We start from the raw sequence: 25,016 nt of genomic DNA on the forward strand, positions 1-25,016 counted from the left end.
AACATTTTCCAAACACTCTTTGACTTTTTGATATAACTTGCAAGGCGCTGCTGGTAACCACTTGTTGGGGCCGTTCGTCTGACGCAGCTCCTGGCTCCTCATGACTGCTGTCCTTCCTGCACACACAGATATGTGTGGCGCAGTAAAAAGGTTCTCTCACATTCATCTTTAAAATATCGAGTGTTCCAGACGGTGGAGGGCCAAGTGCTTCTAGAATTTACCCCGAAATTCTCGAAGCACTACAGATGTTCTTGAGTTCACACCACATATAACTCTTATTGCATGTTTTTGTGCCTGGAAAATGTTAGCTTGGCTTGATGAATTACCCCCAAAAAAGAATCCCATATGTCATTATGGAATGAAAGTAAGCAGTTCTGTGGTGTGCTCCTCCCAGTTGAATTTATTATCAAGCTGTTATCCCTAGAATTTAACACTGCCCACTCCTTCTATCTGTTTGTCATCATATGTTAGGCATATGCTCGTAGGTCACTTCTGGACTACATGTGGTGTGTTTTTTCAAAGTTTACTGACAAAGAATTGGCTAGGAACCAGTGATTAATGTCCACAAATATTTTGATAGCCGATCTTTCTGAGATTATACTTGATTTTCTATTTATTGCAATGTTTGTATCATTGGCAAACAAAACAAACTTGGCATCTGGTAATGTTACTGATCAAACGTCCTTGATACACACAAGAAAAGGTAAGGGCCCTATATGGAACCTTGTGGGACCCCACATGTAATTAGTTCCCTGTTGGATTTTGCCTGATAGCTTAATACATGTCTCTTTCCTAATAACACCCTTTGTTTCCTGCCAGAGATACAAGATTTGAACCATTTTGCAGCATTTCCTGTTACACCATAATATTCTAATTTACTTAAAAGGATATTGTGATTTACACAGTCAAATGCCTTAGACAGATCACAAAATATACCAGTTGCCTGCAATTTTTTGTCTAATGAATTAAGTACATTCTCACTGTAAGAGTAGACAGCCTTTTCAACATCAAAACCCTTTACAAATCCGAGCTGCGACTTTAACAGCATGTTATTTGTGATAAGATGGTTATAAAGCCGATTGCACACAACGTTTTCTAAAATTTTTGAGAATGCTGGCAAAAGTGAAATTGGACAGAAATTTGATGTTATTCCTTTATCTCCCTTCTTAAACAGTGGCTTAACTTCAGCATGTGTCAACCATTCAGGAAATATTCCACTGATAAACAACTGGTTGCACAGATAGCTTAATATGTACTTAACTCAGAATCACATTCTTTAATTAACTTTGTTGATATTTCATCATACCCACTAGCTTTTTATTTTAAAGATTTTATGATGGACATTACTGCTGCTGTGGTAGTGAGGGTCAAATTCATATTATGGAATTTACTTGAAATGTCTGGTCTGAGGTATTCCACAGCAGCATCTACAGAACCTGACAACCCCATCTTTTCAGTAACAGTTATAAAAAGTTAAAAAGTTCTGCAACACTATACACATCTGTCATCAATGTATCATTTACTCTTAATGCTATTTGTCCCTCTTCATGTCTGGTTCTACTGGTCTCCTCCTTCACTATATCCCATATTGTCTTTATTTTCTTATCTGATATGACTATCTTTTCCTTGTAATATATTTGCATTGATGGCCATATTACAGTCTTTAATATTTTGCTGTATTTCTTGTAATGTGCTATAGCATCAACATCAGAATTGTTTCAGATTGACAGATAGATTCCTTTTTGTTTTACAATATACCTCTATTCCTTGAGTAATCCATGGCTTCTTTGTAGAAGTTGCTCTAACCTTGGTTAGTTTTGGGGGAAAATGGGGTTCAAATAAGGTAATCAATTTATTAGCTAAAGAGTTATATTTTTCATTCATGAAATGAGCACTGTAAACATCACTCCAGTGAATGTCTCTGAAGAGTGTCCTAAAATAATCAATTTTTCACTTATTGATTACACTCTTGAGCCCAGATTTAACTTCCATGCAAATGGACTCGCCCATCCCATGTCACCGGCGTGCGCACAATCGAGAGAAACAAAGTCACTTGAGAGAGGACAGTCTAACATAACGCTGTCACTATGTTTTCCAAACAGGAACAATGGAGTTGGATCAATACTGAATGTACCAGAGGTCGTACAGCATGATGCTGTCATCGAGGTCTTCAAGAGGCGTGCAGGGAATTGGCATTGCCTTACAGAACAGCGGCACATTAGGTAAAAGCCTTCAACAAAGGTCAGTAAACTGTGGCAGACATGCATCGGGCAGGTCGTCCTAGTGTCTGAAGAAGAGGTGCATGCTGTTGCCGCGTTAGTGGACCTTGATCGACGCCATACGATTCGTGAGCTCGCCCGCGAAACCGGATTAGCGTATACGACTGTGCTTTGCATCCTGAAGGAAGCCTGGGCACGCGAAAAATTGCATCACGATGGGTTCCGCATGATTTGACAGAAATGCAGAAACGGATGCGTTACGACGCTGCTCAGACGCACTTGGTGCGCTGTGAGCGCCAGGGAGAGGCTTTCTTACGCCGTATCATAGCACTGGATGAGACATGGGCCACATCGTACGAGCCAAAACTGAAACGACAATCCAACGAATGGCGTCATTATGGGTCGCCTCGAAAGTTGAAAGTGCGTCAAAGCCCCAGTATGGTGAAAGTTATGGTGATTCTCGTGTACGACTGTGATGGTATTATCCTAACGCATTACGTTCCTCCACGGCAGACTGTCAATGCACAGTATTACTGTTCGTTTTTGGAGCATCACCTGCGGCCAGCTTTGCTAAAGAAGCGGCGACACCTTCAGCGCAACCCACTCATCATTTTGCACGACAATGCGCAGGCGCATACAACGCAACCTGTGGCTACTCTGTTCGATTGATGGGACTGGGAAGTACTGTACCGTCCACCATACTCCCTGGACTTAATCCTTGTGACTTTGATTTGTTTCCGAAGATGAAGGAACCACTTCGTGGCATTCGCTTCAGAACTGTTCCAGACATTCGACAGGCAGTAGACCGCTACATTCGCACCAGCAAGAGAACAGGGTCTGCTACCGGTATACTACGCCTTTCACATAGCTGGCAGCGGGCTCTACACATCGCTGGTAACTACTTTGGAGGACAGTAACAGGCGTAAACTAGTAACTCTTTTGTATCGGTTGTGAATAAATAATTGCCACTATTTAAGTCCCAACCCTCATATTTAATATGCCATGGCAGGTGGTCGAATACACTTATACAAACGTATTTGCCTACTTTCTGTACTAATGTTAACCCCTCGAAGTTTTTGTAGAGATTTTTTTTTTTACCTGATCAAATTTTGTGTGAAGAGTTCTCTGCAAGATTTTACAGAAATGACACTAAATTCTTATAATACAAATCCGTATTCACAGAATACTATCCCTACAGGTTGAGTTTTCCCAAAAATGGTTCCATGACTCATTAGTGAAGGCAGTATACAGAATAAACTAGTTAGTGTATTCATTTTTAGATTACCTTTAGCATTAATTGTGCGAACTGCAAACACAGCTGACACAAGGCGCTTCGTTATTACTAGATAGATTCTTTGTTCTGCTATATTTTTCAATATCGGCAGGCGTGACTGTGGAAAATATCAGTTAGTTTACAACTGTAATATGCTTTACTAGTGAAAAACGTAGAAACGTTCTGATAACATGCTGACTATTGTACATTCAGAAATTCTTCTATATAGTATAAGTTATCAGGAAAATACGACTTCGGTTTGTATTTGAAGCTTCTTAGACTCCTCACATTACTTGATCAAAAGTGAGCTACGTTTTTGAAATTGTTATGTAACGATGTTAATTTCATATGTTTGTGGTTAATATAATGATAGGATAATATTTATTGACACCTATGGAATCACAATTATTAGTAGCCCCAACAGTCGTTCTAAATACGAACAGTGTTACAGTCTGAAGACAAGATGAAAGCTTGTTAAAAAAAATGAAATCAATATTTGTACGATCTTCGGCAGTATCCTTAATTCATTCACTGTCGGTATGAAGGTTTTCCTACTTTTTCGGTCGCTTTTATCTGACTAGTTATTACAACCGTCATTTACGCAGTCGTCCGTGTTGCTACGTAAACCCAAAGCACAGCTATCACTGCCCAATTCTTACTTTAAAAAATGACAAGAAACCTCTCGCGTTTTTACAATGTTAGGGAAGATGATGAATCCGAAATGTTGGCTACAATGGATGGGCCCGCACGCTGTGAAAGTACATTCGTGACACTTTATTAGAGGGCAGGTAACAGATAATACTCGATACCTCTCTACGATGGTACTGTCGTCACATACACTATCGATAACTTTATGTATTCGAGGTTTTGTTGGTAAACGATGCACGGTGTCAACATTGACGCGGTAATCATGCGCTGATGGGACACGTTGGTTGTAGAGGTAGTCAGTGTAGCGTGCGAGCAGCGGTCTCGAAATACTATTACAATGATAGGAGACAGATGCTAACCATTCGCTGATAAAGTAGTTTCAAGAATATACCCGGACGAAATGTTTTGGTATATATTTTTATTAGTATCCAGTGTAAAACTTTTGCTTATCCCAACATAGTGAGTATTAAAAAATTAATAAAATTTTGGGAATAGTCCCTGAAGCATGACAGAATTTCATGATTTTCTCAACATTTATAAGCTAGGGTATAATATGATAAGGGCTGTAACTTGTGAGCAGTGTGGTGAACTGATTCCTTTTAATTTTTAGCCGTTCAACAGATTTTGAAGTTCATCGTAATTGGCTCGCCGTAACTCATAGCCTACCGATCAAGGAGTGGTACAATGACACAACTTCAGAGTGGACGCTTGATTACCCACCTTTCTTCGCCTGGTTTGAGTACATTCTGTCGCACATTGCACAATTCTTTGATCCTGAAATGCTAAAAGTTACGAACCTCAATTATGCATCCTATTCTACAGTTTTGTTCCAAAGACTGTCTGTAATTGTAGCAGACCTCATGCTAGCTTTTGGTACAAAAGAGTAAGTGTAATTGGTAGCTGAAAGTACTGTATAAGCTAATTGTTCAGTTATAGTTACAGAGTGATCTTGTGTAGTGTTTGATTCCACTAAATGATGCCAGATAAGTGCAATTTTTGTGTACGAATTTGCTTATAGTTAAGATAACTGAAACAGGCATATGTCATTGTGAAATTTCGAATATTTAAAGTTGAATGTGTGTGCTGTATAAAAAAAAAACACAATTGTCTTGCACATGCAGATGTTTATTATTTGTAGATACTCAATTGTGAACTAGGGAAAACATTACAATTTCCTAGAAAGGGTAATAGTTCAGTTTGTTGCCTTTATGATTATCATTCTAAACATGCAAATAACTCTTTTGACACAATCTGTTCTTTTGTTTCTTTGTAAATAATCTTTGTCCATTTTTGTACTATACTACTTTTGTTACATAAATAATTATATATAGCATAGAAAGAAATTGTTTCCAACAGCTCTCTTTGATCAGTAGTTTCATTTCCACATCTATATCCACACTCAGCAAACCACTGTGAAGCATATGGCAATGGAAACCTCCCAGGGTTTCTCCCCAATCCATTCTGGTTCTTGAAACTAAGTAGGCTTTTGCATAATAGTTTGCACCTATCTTAAGTTATCTGCAAGTTCAGGTTTTTCAGCATGTTTATGATGCTCTCCTGTGGGCCAAAAAATCCTGCAAGACAATAGAAACTGTCCAATCTTTCTATAAGAAAACAGGCCAAGAATAACAGTTTTGCAAATTTCTACTCTGCAGACAGTGTCCAGATCAGTTTTCAAAAAGAAAATAAAAACAATAAGGCACTTGTAATGTCATTACAGCATGTGATTGTTGTTTCCAAATTTTGTCTCTAACTTTACGTGTGACAACCAGACCCTTTTATGTGATGATACTGGCACAACTCCGCTGCTAGATGATGTCCTAAAGTAACAAAACTGATCATAATCCAGTAAATGTGTATTAACACAGCTGTGGTTGTTTTCATTAATCATTACTGACTGAATACATATTGTCTCCACACAGCTAGACTGCCTAACCACTTGATGATGTGACTGCACTTTGATGCTGTCAGTTTCTTTGTAAGTGATGTATTATCATAGAAAATTGTGCTGTGAGGCATTAATGACTGGAAATATGCAAAATATATTAAGATGTTGATTTGTATGTTTCTGAAATATGAGCAATTATATAAGGAGCTACAATGGCTGAACTTAGCCATTTGAGAAGGGCAATAACATTATTCTTCCAGTTCAGATTTTTGTTTTTATTAGTTGCTATTAGTTTCTAGCTACAACACTAGGAAAAAGGTTGGTTTTCACTATTCTTGGCTAAATCTTTGGCACAGAAAGGGATTAAATTATGCTTCCACAGAAGTCTTTGATCACTTAGCATAAAGCATCAAAAGTCTGAAAGATAGTCAACAAGCATTTAAAAATAAATTGAATGACAACTGCTCCTACTCCATAAGTGAATTTTTAGATATGAATTAGTAATTTTACAATCATTTTAAAAATTCAGGTGCCACAGAAAGAAAGCTATTGTTAAACTGACACACTACACTTCAGTACGAAGTGTCATATTCATGATCTATGGAGCAAGTGTTGATCCAATCTAATCAGTAAGTACATCTAAAAATCTGGAACTTTGTCCCATTTTCACTCACTATTGTTCATGTTGTACCTTACCTGTTGATATTTTTATGTTTGTTTGTTCAGAAGTGAATATACTGTGTTTTCCTGAAGTATGTGATAGTCCATTTACAGAGAACAACTCCACAATTCTTTGAAAAACATTTCTTCTTTTGGTGTCTCTTTAACAGGATGAATCTGGCTTCACTAAGGACTCAACTGGCTGAAACAATGACATTACAAACGAAAGAATCAATATTGCACTGTTTACTCTGGTTTTGGAGGGGGAGGGATTGACAAATGAAATTCCACTTACAGCTGTGATAACTTAAATCAGTTGCAACATATGAATGCCTTCTGGTGAAGTTGGAGAAAGACTGGTGCCACATGGCACTTTTGCCATAAATAGGCACTGGCCAGTGTGGCCGAGCGGTTCTAGGCGCTTCAGTCTGGAACCGCACAACCGCTACGGTCGCAGGTTCGAATCCTGCCTTGGGCAGGGATGTGTGTGATGTCCTTAGGTTAGTTAGGTTTAAGTAGTTCTAAATCCTAGGGGACTGATGACCTCAGATGTTAAGTCCCATAGTGCTCAGAGCCATTTTAACTATAAATAGGTCCCTAGCTGACTGTAGACTTCAGGGAATAGAAGTCTACCACATCCACTAACTGAAAAGTTTTACCAAGTAGCTGAAACCATTTGGCACCATAGGAGTCAATTAATTGGAATGTCACTAAATTCTAATGCAGCCAGAAAATGTAAAAGTCCCAGTTTCTCAGGTCTTGTACAATGATAGGAACACAAATGGTCACAAGTTGTGTGAAACCAGTGTGTTGAGCAGCCAGAATAATTCCATTTGCTGGCTATGTTGCTCATTTGTTTTCCCATTTGCTGGGCATCTGAAGTTACTGTTTGTGGTGTCCTTCCTAGTGTTCCAAGAACATGAAACTCCAAATCAATGTTATTTGATGTTGCAGTACTCAGAAAGCTCATAACATCTAATGATCTCTTTCCTACCTTGTACAAGAATGTTAGAAAGCAGTAAGGTAATCAGCATTGCACTATGAGCTGTACACACTCTCTCTTAAGAGTTTACAAAGGAAAGCTGCAAATTTGTCAGCAGCTGCGCAAATACCAGAACAGTTTGCATCTATTTGAAATTTCGGGTCAGTAGTACATCAGCGGCTGGTGATTCAGGTGGAGATTAAGAGTGGCTCGAAACGCAACCATGAAGTGACTAAGTAGCCCAGTGTTGTCTCATATACAGATCCTGGCTGGAGTTTTTGTCCTGTATAGGTGACTATGGTGCTGCTGGGCATGAGCATGCACCTTCAGAATTGAGAATTTTTCCATCAGTTCTAGTGCATCTATTTGAGACATCGAGAAAAACTTATGTATAGAACTTTGTTATCCTCTTACAGTTACATGGCTGTATCAAAAAAAGTCTTATAATATAAATAACAAACTTCTTACACATTCAGTCTGAGTTGTTATCCAGCACACTGTTTTAATCTGTCAAAAATTTTCAAAATGCCGTACACATTGCTAGAGAGTGTAAGCTTAATCTCCTAAGCCACTTCTTTCAGAAAAGGTAGCCCATAAAGTATACAGTAGGGCTTCAGTGTAGTTTGGAAAGTAGGAAAGAAGTACTGTGAGAAGTGAATCTGTAAAGGCAGGCCTGGATAGCTCGTTTGGTAACAGCACTGCACACAAAAGATATAAAGTGTGGGGTTTGGGTCCTGATCCAGCACCCAGTTTAACCTGACAGAACATTTCATAACTGTAAGCGATTTACAAGGACTATTAGAAATAAGAAATTTGCAAAGATATACTTTAACAAGAGAAGCAGGTATCTGAAAGCATTACCATAGACAGTGTTAACATTGGATACCAGTAAACTTTTGCTTTCTGTAGTGTTAAACAGGCCGTCATCTGGTCTGCTTCCTCAGTTATACTAAGTAACTGTTGCTGCTTGCTGAATCATTGTGTGACTCAGTAAAATTCAAATATTTTTCTATCTTCTGCTCAATATTTTGTAATATAGCTTGTTTGATACAAAAGTTTGATGTAGGTAGGTACAGTGTGTTCACGACTTTGTAACATGTATGTGACATCTCAGCAATCCGCTATGATTCTTTTACAAATCTTTTGCCTTCCTATCTATATTTCTGTGGTACTTGAAGTAATTTATTGCAACAACTGTGGCAGGTGCTGCCAGTATTTGAGTGCAAGTGGAGTTAGAAAAAGCAGTAAATGGAAATCTCGTTGGAAGTCTCCGGCTACAGTCCTGCAAGTCCTGCTTCTGTGCAATGCTGGCCTTCTGTTGGTTGACCACATACACTTCCAATACAATGGCATGTTGTTTGGTGTCTTGCTCATGTCAATTGCAAGAATGTTACAGGTTAGTGTGGGGCATGATAATATTGGAGATTAGTTACTGTCATGTATATTTCTCTTTATGTGTGGACAAAGGCCAACTTTTTCTAAAAATTAGTAAATCTTTCTGATTTTTTTTGTAATTTTTTCCATGCAATAAGTAGCTAGATTTTTTAGCAGTTTCACAAAAAAGTATTTTATAAGTAAATACTTAGAACGATGAATGGAAGCAAACAAATTGTGTTTGAATTCAGAAGTCAACATTTGAATTTTCTTGTTGTAAATAAGAAATTGATACACTAGACATTTCATGTGACAGGCTGCATTACCTCCATATTTTAGAACCAAGTGAAAAGTCAAACTATGGAACTAGCGTGTCAGTCTGTGATGAGTGCGTGTATTTCAACAAACTGAAATCATTTTTAGAAACAGTGCAAACTGAAAGTTACAAAAGTAATGTGCATTTTATTAATCCATCTGATATTCGTTTGTTTATCACTGTAGAATGGACTAATCTAATGTTTGCATGAGCATGTACTGCATGATATCAGGCACACTTTTAGTTAGACCTATAAAATTTACATTTAAATTGGGCAACCTCGAATGCCCATCAGCTCACCCGCAGGCAAGTGCAAGTAGTGAAGGCTGCCCAACAGAAGTGTGAGGCTCTTGGCGAACCCTGCCTGTGGTTGCTTAACAAGGAGGTACAACTGCATAGACTACAGCTCAGCTGCCTGAGTGTCCACGCATCAACTGTTTGCCCACAGTTGCCTGCGAGTACCCAAATGCCCATGGGGTGCCACTTGACCTGGAATAACCTGATGTATATTGTTCAAAAAACTTTGTTTTACCCCATTTTATGGAAGCAAAATGCAATGTCCTGAGCTGCGCTGTTCTTCCGATCTTTTTTTTTCCATCTCATCTATGGACTGCTAGTATTAAAATATATTCAGTGCACCTTTCAAATTAAAGAACCATTTTAAGAATGAATTTCCCTGTTTCATGATACATGATGTGCCATGTATAATTATAGCTCAGTGACCGTATTGATAACCCCAAGAGAATAAAATCAGGATGTTTGTTGTTCAATAAATAAAGTATTGTGCTGACTACTTCATTCTATGCCTGTTCTATAAGGTTCGTTTCGACCCCTGGCTTCCTCACAATAACAAACCAAATGTGTCCACATATGACAATGTGCTGAAAGTCAGAGCCTATGAATTTTTTTATGTGAAAACTATTAAGGCTTATTAAATGAAGCAAACTTTATTAACATTCTACATCTTTATTCTTCAAGTGAACATACATATTTTTCAACATAGTCACCTGGGGATGAATACATTTCTCCCAGTGAGAGACTAGTTTGTTGAAACTGTCACTGTAGAATGCCTGACTTTGTTGATGGAGCCACAACCTCACCTTTGCTTGCACCTCCTCATCACAATCAAAGTGAAGTCTTTGGAGGTGTTTAATTTTTGGAAACAGGTGAAAATTGGATGGGGCCTACTCAGGACTGTAAGGAGGATGATCAATGACAGTGCAGTGCTTGTGTGTGGCCTGAAGGGGAGGGTACTCCATATGTGGACAAAGTCTTGGAATTCATGCTTTTGAGTTTGTGAGGGTCTCACAGTACCTCTTAGGGTTTATGGTGGTGCCTTTAGGCATGGATTCCAAATACACCATACCCTGAACATCACAGAACTCTGTGATAATCACTTTGCCTGCTTATATGGTCTTTAGCTTTTTTGGCATCTGTGATGCATTTGGGTAGAACTCTAATGCTCTCATTTCTTGGGTCAAAATGGTGAGCACGGACAACTCACCATCACACATTACTGATGTCGCTAGGGAATCACCAAGCACAGCTTTCATTTTTCTGTGGATTTCAATTGGAGACACTTTTTCTGCACCAAGAAACTCGATTACAGCACCATCATGCACTGATGTAGTTATGTTACGCATTGCCATGTTATTCACTACAATTTGGAACCTTCTGGTGGCAGAGGGTTGCAGCTTGCATCAGTGAAGTGGGAAAGTCAACCAAGTAATATGCATAACATGTAATATCTCAAACAATGTTGAGAACACAATAAAAAATTCAGAGGCATTACTTTTCAGCATATCTTTGAATTTTCCTTGTGTAGTAAATTGTTATTTTCATATTCACAAGATTTCATCTAATAGCTGCATTAAACACAACCAACGCAACTGTTATTTCAGCAGACAAACCCTCCATTGTTCGCAGGAAAATTTGTCTCAGATGTGCGGGACATTCAGTTGCTAAAATATTGGTTATTAAACAATGAAAACAATCAAAATTTGACAAAATTAGGTAATAGTATAAATATAAAAAATTTACTCACCAAGTGGCGGCAGAATAAACACATAAAATATTATAATTAGACAAGCTTTTGGAGCCAATGGTTCCTTCTTCAGGCAGAAGTACTGAAGAGGAAGGAAGAGGGGTAAAGGAAGAGGACTGGAGAGGTCTAGGAAAAGGGGTAGATTTTGGGAAAGTTCCTACTCCAACCGAAAATTGTGTGTTTGATATAGAAAATGAAGACAGTGTGGAACAAGAAGAAGAAGAAGAACCAATCAAGCTTTCCACATCCTGTGACCTTGATTTTGAGGGAAAAGGTGATAAACCATACAGACTGTGTCTAGTGGAATTGGGTGATCTCATTAGAGGCCTTGACCTGTCAAAGGAGAAGGCAGAAATTTTTGGGTCTCAACTACAGCAATGTAATCCTCTTGAAAGTGATGTCACTTGTTGTTTGCTGTGGTATTAAAGGATTCTATTCGTAGACTCCTCCAAGCTTAGTTTAGAAGCTGTGTCATTTCACAATGGCAATTGTCTTCCTTCTATTCCTGTTGGTCATCCATTTCACATGAAGGAGACATACGCAAATATGACAGCCCTCTTGTACTCAATCAAATATCATAAACACAAATGGAGAATCTAAAAGTCATTACCATGCTCTTAGGATTGCAACTGGGGTACACAAAACATTGCTGCTTCTTATGTATGTGGGGCAGTAGGGATAGGAAATTGCATTGTATTAAAGTGGAGTAGCCTGCAAGAAAACTTAACCCTAGTGAGAAAAATGTCATTGCCGAGCCTCTCATAGACCCAAAAGATGTTCCTCCACTGCTGCAGATAAAGCTGGGTTTGATGAAAAATTTTGTCAAATATATGAACCAAGAAGGACACCCCTCGAAATACAAGAGAGAGAAATTTCCAAAATTAAGTGATGGTGTTTTTATCGGGCCACAAATTTGAGAAATTGTAAAGGATCCTGAATTTGTTCAAGTTTTGAAGGGGAAAGAAAAGGAAACTTGGGAAACCTTCAAGGGAGTTGTTTGTGGATTTTTAGGCAACAAAGGAGATGATAACTACAACCAGTTGGTGACAGTACTCCTGCAAAAACTACCATAATCTTCGATCCAATATATCCCTTAAAATCCATTTTCTCCACTCCCACCTAGACTTTTTCCCTCCTAGTTGTGGAGCTGTCCGTGATGAACATGGAGAAAGATTCCGTCAGGACATTACTGTTATGGAACTAAGATATTAGGACCGTTGGAATGAAGCAGTGCTTGCAGATTACTGGCGGTCTTTGTGTAGGAATGCTCCGGAACTCCATTACTAGAGGCACACTAAAAGATGACGATCTCAAGCAGCCACCACATGATTCTCTGCAGACCCAACCATCTGCGAGGTATTCTTCCAGCAATTTACAACTCATAAAATGTAACTACCATTTAAAAAAGTTCAAATACACTTTCAATGTTGTTAGCATGTTGTTGTTGTTGTTGTTGTTGTTGTTGTTGTGGTCTTCAGTCCAGAGACTGGTTTGATGCAGCTCTCCATGCTACTCTGCCCTGTGCAAGCTTCTTCATCTCCCAGTACCTACTGCAACCAACACCCTTCTGAATCAGCTTAGTGTATTCATCTCTTGGTCTCCCTCTATGATTTTTATCCTCCACACTGCCCTCCAATACTAAATTGGTGATCCCTCAATGCCTCAGAACATGTCCTGCCAACCGATCCCTACTTCTAGTCAAGGTTTGCCACAAATTTCTCTTCTCCCTAATTCTATCCAGTACCGCCTCTTTAGTTACGTGATCTACCCATCTAATCTTCAGCATTCTTCTGTAGAACCACATTTTGAAAGCTTTAATTCTCTTCTTGTCCAAACTATTTATTGTCCACATTTCACTTCCGTACATGGCCACACTCCATACAAATACTTTCAGAAATGACTTCCTGACACTTAAATCTATACTCGATGTTAACAAATTTCTCTTCTTCAGAAACGCTTTCCTTGCTATTGCCAGTCTACATTTTATATCTTCTCTACTTCGACCATCATCAGTTATTTTGCTCACCAAATAGCAAAACTCATTTACTACTTTAAGTGTCTCATTACCTAATCTAAATCCCGCAGCATCACCCAATTTAATTTGACTACATTCCATTATCCTCATTTTGCTTTTGTTGATGTTCATCTAATATCCTCCTTTCAAGACACTGTCCATTCCGTTCAACTGCTCTTCCAAGTCCTTTGCCGTCTCTGACAGAATTACAATGTCATTGGCGAACCTCAACATTTTTATTTCTTCTCCATGGATTTTAATACCTACTCTGATTTTTTTTCTTTTGTTTCCTTTACTGCTTGCTCAATATACAGATTGAATAACATCGGGGAGAGGCTACAACCCTGTCTCACTCCCTTCCCAACCACTGCTTCCCTTTCATGCCCCTCGATTCTTATAACTGCCATCTGGTTTCTGTGCAAATTGTAAATAGCCTTTCGCTCCCTGTATTTGACCCCTGCCACCTTCAGAATTTGAAAGAGAGTATTCCAGTCAACATTGTCAAAAGCTTTCTCTAAGTCTACAAATGCTAGAAACGTAGGTTTGCCTCCCCTTAATCTATTTTCTAAGATAAGTCGTAGGGTCAGTATTGCCTCATGTGTTCCAACATTTCTATGGAATCCAAACCGATCTTCCCCGAGGTCGGCTTCTACCAGTTTTTCCATTTGTCTGTAAAGAATTTGCGTTAGTATTTTGCAGCCGTGACTTATTAAACTGATAGTTCGGTAATTTTCACATCTGTCAACACCTGCTTTATTTGGGATTGGAATTATTCTATTCTTCCTGAAGTCTGAGGGTATTTCACCTGTCCCATGCATCTTGCTCACCAGATGGTAGAGTTTTGTCAGGACTGGCTCTCCCAAGGCTGCCAGTAGCTCTAATGGAATGTTGTCTACTCCCGGGGCCTTGTTTCAACTCAGATCTTTCAGTGCTCTGTCAAACTCTTCATGCAATATCATATCTACCATTTCATCTTCATCTACATCCTCTTCCATTTCCATAATAGTGTCCTCAAGTACATCACCCTTGTACAGACCCTCTATATACTCCTTCCACCTTTCTGCTTTCTCTTCTTTGCTTAGAACTGGGTTTCTGTCTAAGCTCTTGATATTCATACAAGTGGTTCTCTTTTCTCCAAAGGTCTCTTTTATTTTCCTGTAGGCAGTATCTATCTTACCCCTAGTGAGATAAGGCACTACATCCTTACATTTGTCCTCTAGCCATCCCTGCATAGCCATTTTGCACTTCCTGTCGATCTCATTTTTGAGACGTTTGTATTCCTTTTTGCCTGCTTCATTTACTGCATTTTTATATTTTCTTCTTTCATCAATTAAATTCAATATTTCTTCTGTTACCCAAGGATTTCTACTAGCCTTCGTCTTTTTACCTACTTGATCCTCTGCTGCCTTCACTGTTTCATCCCTCAAAGCTATCCATTCTTCTTCTACTGTATTTCTTTCCCCCATTCCTCTCAAACGTTTCTTATTGCTCTCCCTGAATCTCTCTACAACCTCTGGTTCTGTCAGTTTATCAAGCTCCCATCTCCTTACATTCCCACCTTTTTGCAGGTTCTTCAGTTTTAATCTACAGTTCATAACCAATAGATTGTGGTCAGAGTCCACATCGCCCCTGGAAATGTCTTACAATTTAAAACCTGGTTCCTAAATCTCTGTCTTCTCATTATATAATCTGTCTGAAACCTTCAAGTATCTCCAGGCCTCTTCCATGTATACAACCTTCTTTTATGATTCTTGAACCAAATATTAGCTATGATTAAGTTATGCTCTGTGCAAAATTCTACCAGGTGGCTTCCTCTTTCATTTCTTACCCTCATTCCATATTCTCCTACTATGTTTCCTTCTCTTCCTTTTCCTAGTACCGAATTCCAGTTACCCATGACTATTAAATTTTCATCTCCCTTCACTATATGAACAATTTCTTTTATCTCATCATGCATTTCATCAATCTCTTTGTCATCTGCAGAACTAGTTGGCATATAAACTGTGGTAGGCATGGGCTTCGTGTCTATCTTAGCGACAATAATGCGGTCACTATGCTGTTTGTAGTAGCTTACCCACGATCCTATTTTTTTATCCATTATTATACCTACTCCTGCATTACCCCTATCTTATTTTGTATTTGTAACCCTGTATTCACCTGACCAGAAGTCTTGTTCCTCCTGCCACTGAACTTCACTAATTCCCACTATATCTAACTTTAACCTATCCATTTCCCTTTTTAAATTTTCTAACCTACCTGCCCGATTAAGGGATCTGGCATTCCATGCTCCAATCCATAGAACGCCAGTTTTCTTTTTCCTGATAACGAAGTCCTCCTGAGTAGTCCCCGCCCGGAGATCTGAATGGGGGACTATTTTACCTCCGGAATATTTTACCCAAGAGGACACCATCATTATTTAACCATACATGCTTCATGCCCTCGAGAAAAATTACGGCTGTAGTTTCCCCTTGCTTTCAGCCGTTCGCAGTACCAGCACAGCAAGACCATTTTGGTTAGTGTTACCAGGGCAGGTCAGTCAATCATCCAGACTGTTGTCCCTGCAACTACTGAAAAGGCTGCTGCCCCTCTTCAGGAACCACACATTTGTCTGGCCTCTCAATAGATACCCCTCCGTTCTGGTTGCACCTATGGTACAACTATCTGTATCACTGTGAGATGCAAGCCTCCCCACCAACGGCAAGGTCCATGGTTCGGGGGGGTGGAGGTTGTTAAAACATGTAATTAAAATGTATATTTATCTCTTAATACATTTACATGAAATTCTTCCACCTAGTGTGTATCACAGAAACTAGAGCTAAGCAAAATTTTTCATTGTCATATTCATTTTTCTTGACTCAAAATTGGTAAGAATTGGCTCATGAAGTACAGGAAACATTCCCAAACTACTTTTTCTTCTTCTTATTTGGATGATACAGTTAGAATGAACCCAATTCTGTGGATAAAATGACTTCGCACGAAACACGTCCAAACCTGTCGTAAGCTGAATGTTGTGTGGGCAGAGTAGGGGAATAGTGGTGTGCAGCACTGAAATAGACAAATCATGTAGCTCTGTATTTCCATAAAATGGGGTAGTGTAAAAGGGTATTACTGTTTTCACATTTTCACAATAGAATAATTGTGCTCATCATGTACCTAGATAGTGTAAAAAGGGTGTGTACAGACTTGGAAGTACTGAGGGCCACAAACCCCTCACTGTGACTACATAAGGGACACAGCAAAAAAACAATTCGGCACATTTGTTTCACAAATATTCATTTTGTTTCAATTTTATGCCTCCCTTATATTATTATTGAGTGGTGATCCCAAAATAAATGCTTGCAAGTTCGCAAAAACACATGAAATTGTTGCTTACCTCTGTCGCAGAAAGTTGAGCACATTGATGATTGGCTGATTAAGCTCTCTGACACAAGGTGTATACTATAGAATACAAAAACCACTGCCGACTAAACACTTTCATTCCTTGCATGCCCACATGCAGCTTTTGTTGCCATTGCTGCATTGTTGTGCAAGTGCAGAATTTCAAAAATAGCTTGCCACGAGACACATTATTATATTTAAAGGTTTTTTTTAAAATTACTGCTACCAGTCACAAACTTTGTCAACTATTGCATTACCTATTTATTTAGCGACATGTTTCGAGGGTTAACCTCATCTTCAGGCATAAATGGCATTACAAAAAGATCTTTACAGTAAGGTCATATTGATGTCACATAGTCTTCTTGTAAATGCTGTGGTCATCTTTGTTCTTCTGGTGTGGCAGTCTCGTTGTGATCATGTTCCCAAGTTACGGCTATGCTAGAGACAATTTGTGAACAGTGACCAAGAGAGCCACGGAAATGGAAACACCACAATGCATCACAACGAGACTGCCAAGCCAAAAGAACAAAGATGACCACAGAGATGACCACAGCATTTACGAAAAAACTATGTAACATCAGTATTACCTTATTGTGAAGTTGTTTTTGTAATGCCATTTACCCTGAAGATGAGGTTTAACCCTTGAAACATGTCGCTAAATACATAAGTAATACAATAGTTGACAAAGTTTGTGGCTGGTAGCAGTGATTTAAAAAAACCTTTACATATTTCTTGAGACAGTCATGGTCAAACAATAGTCAAAATGGCTTCAAACACATTATTATTCTGAATTTGGATTCCCCTAAACCAATTCCAGCGAGATTGACATGGTTGGAAAGAACTAAGTTGTACAAGGTCCTGCCCTCTGCTTCCCCTAAACCAATTCCAGCTAGATTGGCATGGTTTGAAAGAACTAAGTTGTACAAGGTCCTGCCCTCTGCTTTTTTGGAGGGAATGAAAGATAGGAAAACACACACACACACACACACACACACACACACACACAGAAGAATGAACAGTGGGCGGCAGGCACCATCTCATCAGTGGTGCATCCCTGGAGTAGTATTACGTATTAAACTATTACTTTGTTTCATAATGGCTTAAAAATCTGTATTTTTTGTTTATTGCTCTCCATGTCAGATCCTGTACCCATTTGTTATTGCTTCTGCATGAAGCCATCCTCTGCTCTGCCACTTGTGTGCTAATTCTGTAACCTAGCCTTTCCTGAGTACACTCTTTTCCATTTTACTCTGTGTAGGTAGAACACAGTTATGATCACTCACGTTGGAACACACAGACCGCTGGAACAGCAGCCGGTTCTGGAGGTCGATGACAGTGGAGTTCACAAAGTGAACAGCTAACCAAAACAAGTCCGGAGTATGGCAGAGTCATCGTAAGCATAAACAACAGTCCAGAGAGCAATCCAGTCACAAACATCGTACAGGCAAGGTCAAAACTCTACTTTCCAAAAGCAAATGATTAAAGGCTTCAGCTCCACATGATATGTTGGCGGCAGTGTGAGCACTTCGCATGGGAACAAGGTGCAGCCAGAATATGTAGCCCAAGTGTTTCTGATGTGTTCTCCCTGTCAATACTCGAGCTAGGCAGGGAATCACTGTTAGATACCAATCCCCCCTCTCCTCCACTCTGACAAATGCACATACAGTCCACAGTGTAAAATGATTTAAAAATCATGCAAGCAGCTCACTTTGAGAATGTCTGAAAGGTTGTCAGCCAACATATTAAAGCAAGAATTAAGAATATCTTAGATGCAGCCCAAAAAATTATGGAATATTTGATCCGCGAAGTAAACATCAAGGAATATATGCATATTGCAAGATCTTTATAAAACCCAAAGAAATCTGGTTGTTTGTAAAGTTGTTAGTGGAATCAAAGTTAGTGTCCAGTCACTCAGGGACATGGCAGGAACTGATATTGAGAGTACCGACAGAAATGCTTAACTCTGTTTTGAAGCCCCATGGAATCCCTATTAGATTTTACACCTAATTTTGGCTGAGTTAGTCTCTTTGTGAACTATAATCTATTGTAAATCCCTCGAACAAAACATCATGGCCAGCTGGAAGGAAGCACAGGGCACACCTGTCTATGAGAAGGGTATCAGAAGTGACCCACAAAACTACAACCCACTATCCTTGACACCCATTTGTTGTAGAATCTTGGAACAGATTCTGAGCTTGAACATAATGAACCCATACAGAATGACCTCCTCGATGCCAGCTAGCATGAATTTTGAAAACATCGATCATGTAAAGCCTAACTTTCCTCACACGATTTCTTGAAGACTATGGATCAAGGCAGTCAGGCAGATGCAGTATTTCTTGATTTCCAAAAAACATTTGGCTCAGTACCACACCTGTGCTTATTATCAGAAGCATGTTTGTATTGAGTATCACATGAAATTTGTGACTGGATCAAGGATTTCTTGGAGGAGAAGATGCAACATGGAGAGACATTCACAGATGTGGAAGTAACTCTGGTTGTACCCCAGAGAAGTGTGTTTGGTCCCTTGCTTTTCACAGATGATGCTGTTATCTACAATGTGACACTGTCTGAATGAAGCTGTACAAATATTGTCAGACCTTTTTAAGGTTTCAAAGTGATGCAAAGATTGGCAACTTGCTTTAAATGTTCAGAAATTTGGAATTTTACTTTTCACAAAACAAAATAAAATAGTATCCTAAGAATATAATATCAATGAGTCACCGTTGGGATCTGTAAACTGATGTAAATACTAGGGTGAAACACCTTATAAGGACAGAAAATGGGAAGATCACATGGGCTTAGTCATGGGCAAAGGAGGTAGCAGACTTTGGTTTAATGGTAGAAAACTAGGGAAGTGAAATCAGTCTTTAAGGAGACTGCTTACAGATCATTTGTGCAACCCATCCTAGATTGTTACTCAGTGGTGTGGAACCTGTACGAAGTAGGACTAGCCTGTACCAGATAGGACTAGCAAGGGATACTGAATGTATACAGAAAAGAGTTTGTTTGACTCACATGAGAATTTCAGAGAGATGATGAAAGAACTGAACTGGCAGACTGTTGGAGATAGACAAAACTGTCCTGAGAAAAGTCTACTAACAAAACTTTCAAGAACCAGCTTTAAATGAGGACTCTTGGAGTATATTACAACCCCCTTCATATTGATCCCATAGAGATCACGTGGACAAAGTTAGGTCAATTATGCCACCCACAGAGGCAGATAAATAATCATTTTTTCTATGTTCCATATGTGAATGGAAGAGGAAAAAGCCCTAATAACTGGTAAAGTGGAACCTATCTTCTGCTTTGCACTTCACTGTGGATCACAGAGTACAGATGTAGATTTTTATGTACACTTAACGAAGTATATGTGTTTGATTTCTTCTACTTGCAGAGTTGGATTTTTTGATAATCTGGAACGATTCTGTCGTGAGTCATTGAGCAAGAACTCTTTATTTTGACTGAATATTGAGATGCATGTTTGTCATAAAGTACAGCGAATTCCTGAACTTTCATCACACAATGACAGCTCATTGCTTATGATTTATCCAGGGTGATGATTCTTCTGTAAAACCTGGAATTTTCAGGAAATTACATTTTACCAGGAAAAATTGAGTAAGTCTCGGGGGATTTCAAGAATTCCAAAAAATCTCAGGGAATTCTGTGTTTTCAGTTTAGCCCAGGAATTTAATTTTATTGATTTCTATAGATCACAAAGTTTAAAGTACTTAATATTTCAAAGTACATTAATTGTATGAATAAGAGTCCATATAAATTATCGATGTTATAAACTGTGGTCAAACTATCTCAGCTGACAGGAAAAAAAGTTATTGTGAGATACTCCGCCCCCCAAGGGGGGCTTCCACTTACCATTAATTACCAGGAACTTCATATGATGTCATATTGCTCCCCATACCTGGAATTCTCAGGGAATTTTTTTCCCCACATTTGAGTAGTCACCCTTGTTGTCTGAACAGTGTTTTATAAGGAAGTCATGGTTGACCTAATTTAAATTACAGCATGTTATTAAGTGAGACTTTTCTCTGGCTGCCTGCACAGAGAATGCTAAGTATAAATGTAGTGGGTAGAATGGACCCACAAAATTACAGACCAATATCATTAATATTTGTTTACTGCAACATTCTTGAACGTGAAACTTCCTGGCAAATTAAAACTGTGTGCTGGACCGAGACTGGAACTCGGGACCTTTGCCTTTCGTGGACAAGCGCTCTACCATCTGAGCTACCCAAGCTGTGAGGATGGGGCGTGAGTCATGCTTGGGTAGCTCAGATGGTAGAGCACTTGCCCGCAAAGGCAAAGGTCCCGAGTTTGAGTCTCTGTCCGGCACACAGTTTTAATCTGCCAGGAAGTTGCATATCAGCGCCCACTCCGCTGCAGAGCGAAAATCTCATTCTGGATTCTTGAACATATTCTCAGTTTGAATATAATAAATTTCCTTGACACAGAGAAGCTTATATCCATGAATCAACATGGATTTAGAAACCATCTCTCATGCAAAACTCAGCTTGCCCTTTTGTCACCTGATATACTGCAAACTATGGGCAAAGAGCAACAGGCAGATTCTATATTTCCAGAGTTGCGAAAAGCATTTGAAACGGTGTCCCAATGCAGAGTGTTAACAAAGGTACAAGCATATGGAATAGGTTCCCAGATATGTGCGTGGTTTGAAGATTGCTTAAGTAATATAACTCAGTATTTCATCCTCAACGGCGAGTGTTCATCAGAGACAAGGGGATCATCAGGATTGCCCCAGGGAAGTGTGATGGGACTGCTATTCTATTCTGTATACATGAATAATCTGGTGGACATAATGGGCAACAATCTGTGTGTGTTTGTGATGATGCTGTGGTGTACAGGAAGTTGTCACAGCTGAATGACTGTGGGAGGATACAGAATGACTTAGACAAAATCTCTAGTTGATGTGATGAATGGTAGCTAGCTCTAAATGTAGAAAAATGTAAGTTAATACGAGGGCAGTTCAATAAGTAATGCAACACATTTTTTTTCTGAAACAGGGGTTGTTTTATTCAGCATTGAAATACACCAGGTTATTCCCCAATCTTTTAGCTACACAACACTATTTTTCAACGTAATCTCCATTCAATGCTATGGCCTTACGCCACCTTGAAATGAGGGCCTGTATGCCTGGACGGTACCATTCCACTGGTCGATTTCGGAGCCAACGTCGTACTGCATCAATAACTTCTTCATCATCCGCGTAGTGCCTCCCACGGATTGCGTCCTTCATTGGGCCAAACATATGGAAATCCGATGGTGCGAGATCGGGGCTGTAGGATGCATGAGGAAGAACAGTCCACTGAAGTTTTGTAAGCTCCTCTCGGGTGCGAAGACTTGTGTGAGGTCTTGCGTTGTCATGAAGAAGGAGAAGTTCGTTCAGATTTTTGTGCCTACGAACACGCTGAAGTCGTTTCTTCAATTTCTGAAGGGTAGCACAATACACTTCAGAGTTGATCGTTTGACCATGGGGAAGGACATCGAACAGAATAACCCCTTCAGCGTCCCAGAAGACTGTAACCATGACTTTACCGGCTGAGGGTATGGCTTTAAACTTTTTCTTGGTAGGGGAGTGGCTGTGGCGCCACTCCATTGATTGCCGTTTTGTTTCAGGTTCAAAGTGATGAACCCATGTTTCATCGCCTGTAACAATCTTTGACAAGAAATTGTCACCCTCAGCCACATGACGAGCAAGCAGTTCTGCACAGATGGTTCTCCTTTGCTCTTTATGGTGTTCGGTTAGACAACGAGGGACCCAGTGGGAACAAACCTTTGAATATCCCAACTGGTGAAAAATTGTGACAGCACTACCAACAGAGATGTCAAGTTGAGCACTGAGTTGTTTGATGGTGATCCGTCGATCATCTCGAACGAGTGCGTTCGCACGCTCCGCCATTGCAGGAGTCACAGCTGTGCACAGCCGGCCCGCACGCGGGAGATCAGACAGTCTTGCTTGACCTTGCGGCGATGATGACACACGCTTTGCCCAACGACTCACCGTGCTTTTGTCCACTGCCAGATCACCGTAGACATTCTGCAAGCGCCTATGACTATCTGAGATGCCCTGGTTTTCCGCCAAAAGAAACTCGATCACTGCCTGTTGTTTGCAACGCACATCCGTTACAGACGCCATTTTAACAGCTCCATACAGCGCTGCCACCTGTCGGAAGTCAATGAAACTATACGAGACAAAGCGGGAATGTTTGAAAATATTCCACAAGAAATTTCCGGTTTTTTCAACCAAAATTGGCCGAGAAAAAAAATGTGTCACATTAATTATTGAACTGCCCTCGTACAAATGAGTAGGAAGACAAACTTGTAATGTTTGGATATTGCATTAGTAGTGTCCTGCTTGACACTGTCCCTTCATTTAAATATCAGGGCGTAATGTTGCAAAATGATATGGAAGGGATTTTGTTCAACATTAACAACTAGTAGTACGACGTGGACATGTTAAAGGGGTTTGAAAAGAAAGACTTCAGAATGTCCACTTAACTGGGTACCAAATGGGGGTTATGGAAGATACAGGGTGACAGTTATTGAACTATATGAATAAAATTTTAATTAGTTCCAAAATACGCTGTGCACACACTGTATTCAATATGTAAATGTCACTACAGGTATTTGGATTTAGGTTATGACATGTTTTACATGCTTGCTATAATTTTCAATGATGTGGTGCAGACGAATAGCGAAATTCTGCATGGCCTGCTGAAATGACGGAACATTGATGCTGCTGATGGCCTCCTGAATGGCTGTTTTCAGCTCAGCAATCGTTTTGGGGTTACTGCTGTACATCTTGTCTTTAATATAGCCTCACAAAAAGGACTCACATGTGGCCAGATCTCATGAAAATGGCAGCCAATCGAGGCCCATCCCAGTGGCCTCTGGGTACCCCAGAGCCAGAATGTGGTCTCCAAAGTGCTCCTCCAGGACATCAAGCGCTCTCCTGTTTCAGTGGGGTCGAGCTCTGTCTTGCATGAACCGCATCTTGTCAAAATCAGTGGCACTTTGGCTAATGGGCATGAAATCACCTTCCATAACCTTCATGTGCTATTCAGTAGTCACCGTGCCATCAAGGAATATCGCACCGATTATTCTGTGACTGGGCATTGCACACCAGACAGTCACCTGTTGAGGGTGAAGAGACTTCTCGATTGTAAAATGTGGATTCTCACTAGCCCAAATGTGCCAATTTTGCTTATTGACAAACCCATCCAAATGAAAGTGGGCTTAGTCACTGAACTAAACCATGCAGTGCATACTAATTCCCATCTTCCCCATAGCCAACCATGCAGTTTGAATGTCCTAATGCAAACTGTTCAGAAGTTATGATGATTTTATTTCATATAGTCCTATAACTGTCACCCTGTAATTTATGTAATACTTTAGGATTATAGGAGAGCCGATGAGTGATCTCAATCCTAAACTTTCCTGCAACATTTACAATTTATGTAATGTAATTTAAAAAAGACACTAGCTTAGCCAAGTGACCATCTGACATTGATGTGATGACCTAACAGGTTTAACAAAAACAAACCCCACCTTATTGGTGTGCATCTCTTCTCCCTGTATGCATGTGGACAAGGACAAGTGAAGTCAAGAAGTATTGCTATTGTAGTCTTCAGTCTGAAGATTGGTTTGATGCAGCTCTTAATGCTAATCTATCCTTGCAAGCCTCCTTATCTGTAAATAACCACCACAACCCACATCCATTTGAGCCTGTTTCGTGTATTCAAGGCTTGGTCTCCCTCTACAGTTTTTACCTCCCCATCTCCCCCACAATACCTTCTGTTACTAAACTGGCATGACTCAGAATATGTCCCACTAACCAATCCCTTGTTTTAGTTACATTATATAAAAAAATTTTCCCTTAATTCAATTCAGTACCTCTTCATTAGTTACACAATCTATATATCTAATCTTCAGCATTCTTCTTAGCCCGACTCTTCAACAGCTTATATTCTCTTGTCTGAATTAGCTATCACCCTCATTTCACTTCTGTACAAGATTACACTCCAGACAAATGCTTTCAGTGAAGACTTGCTAACACTTAAAATGATTTTATATGTTACAAAAAGTCTCTGCTTCAGAAATGCTTTTCTTGCTATTGCCAGTCAGCATTTTGTATCTTCCCTACGTTTCCCACCATCAGTTATTTTGCTGCCCAAACAGCAAAAC

At 39.6% G+C, this 25,016-nt stretch overlaps 1 protein-coding gene across 3 annotated transcripts in view; it reads left to right on the forward strand.

Annotated features, from left to right (window-relative positions):
- Window positions 1–4,286: 4,286 nt before the first annotated feature.
- Window positions 4,287–25,016, forward strand: part of LOC124622370 (probable dolichyl pyrophosphate Glc1Man9GlcNAc2 alpha-1,3-glucosyltransferase) — an 81,638-nt gene continuing 60,908 nt past the window's right edge. For 2 of the 3 annotated variants that reach the window (XM_047148050.1, XM_047148049.1), the window contains exons 1-3: window positions 4,287–4,599; window positions 4,751–5,023; window positions 8,874–9,066. In XM_047148050.1, the coding sequence (XP_047004006.1) occupies window positions 4,541–4,599; window positions 4,751–5,023; window positions 8,874–9,066 (525 nt within the window). In that variant the 5' untranslated portion in view covers window positions 4,287–4,540. The remainder of the gene's footprint in view (window positions 4,600–4,750; window positions 5,024–8,873; window positions 9,067–25,016) is intronic. The other variant, XM_047148051.1, reaches the window with a different exon arrangement.

This window comes from Schistocerca americana, chromosome 7 (assembly GCF_021461395.2).
Source record: "Schistocerca americana isolate TAMUIC-IGC-003095 chromosome 7, iqSchAmer2.1, whole genome shotgun sequence".
Lineage (NCBI taxonomy): Eukaryota > Metazoa > Arthropoda > Insecta > Orthoptera > Acrididae > Schistocerca > Schistocerca americana.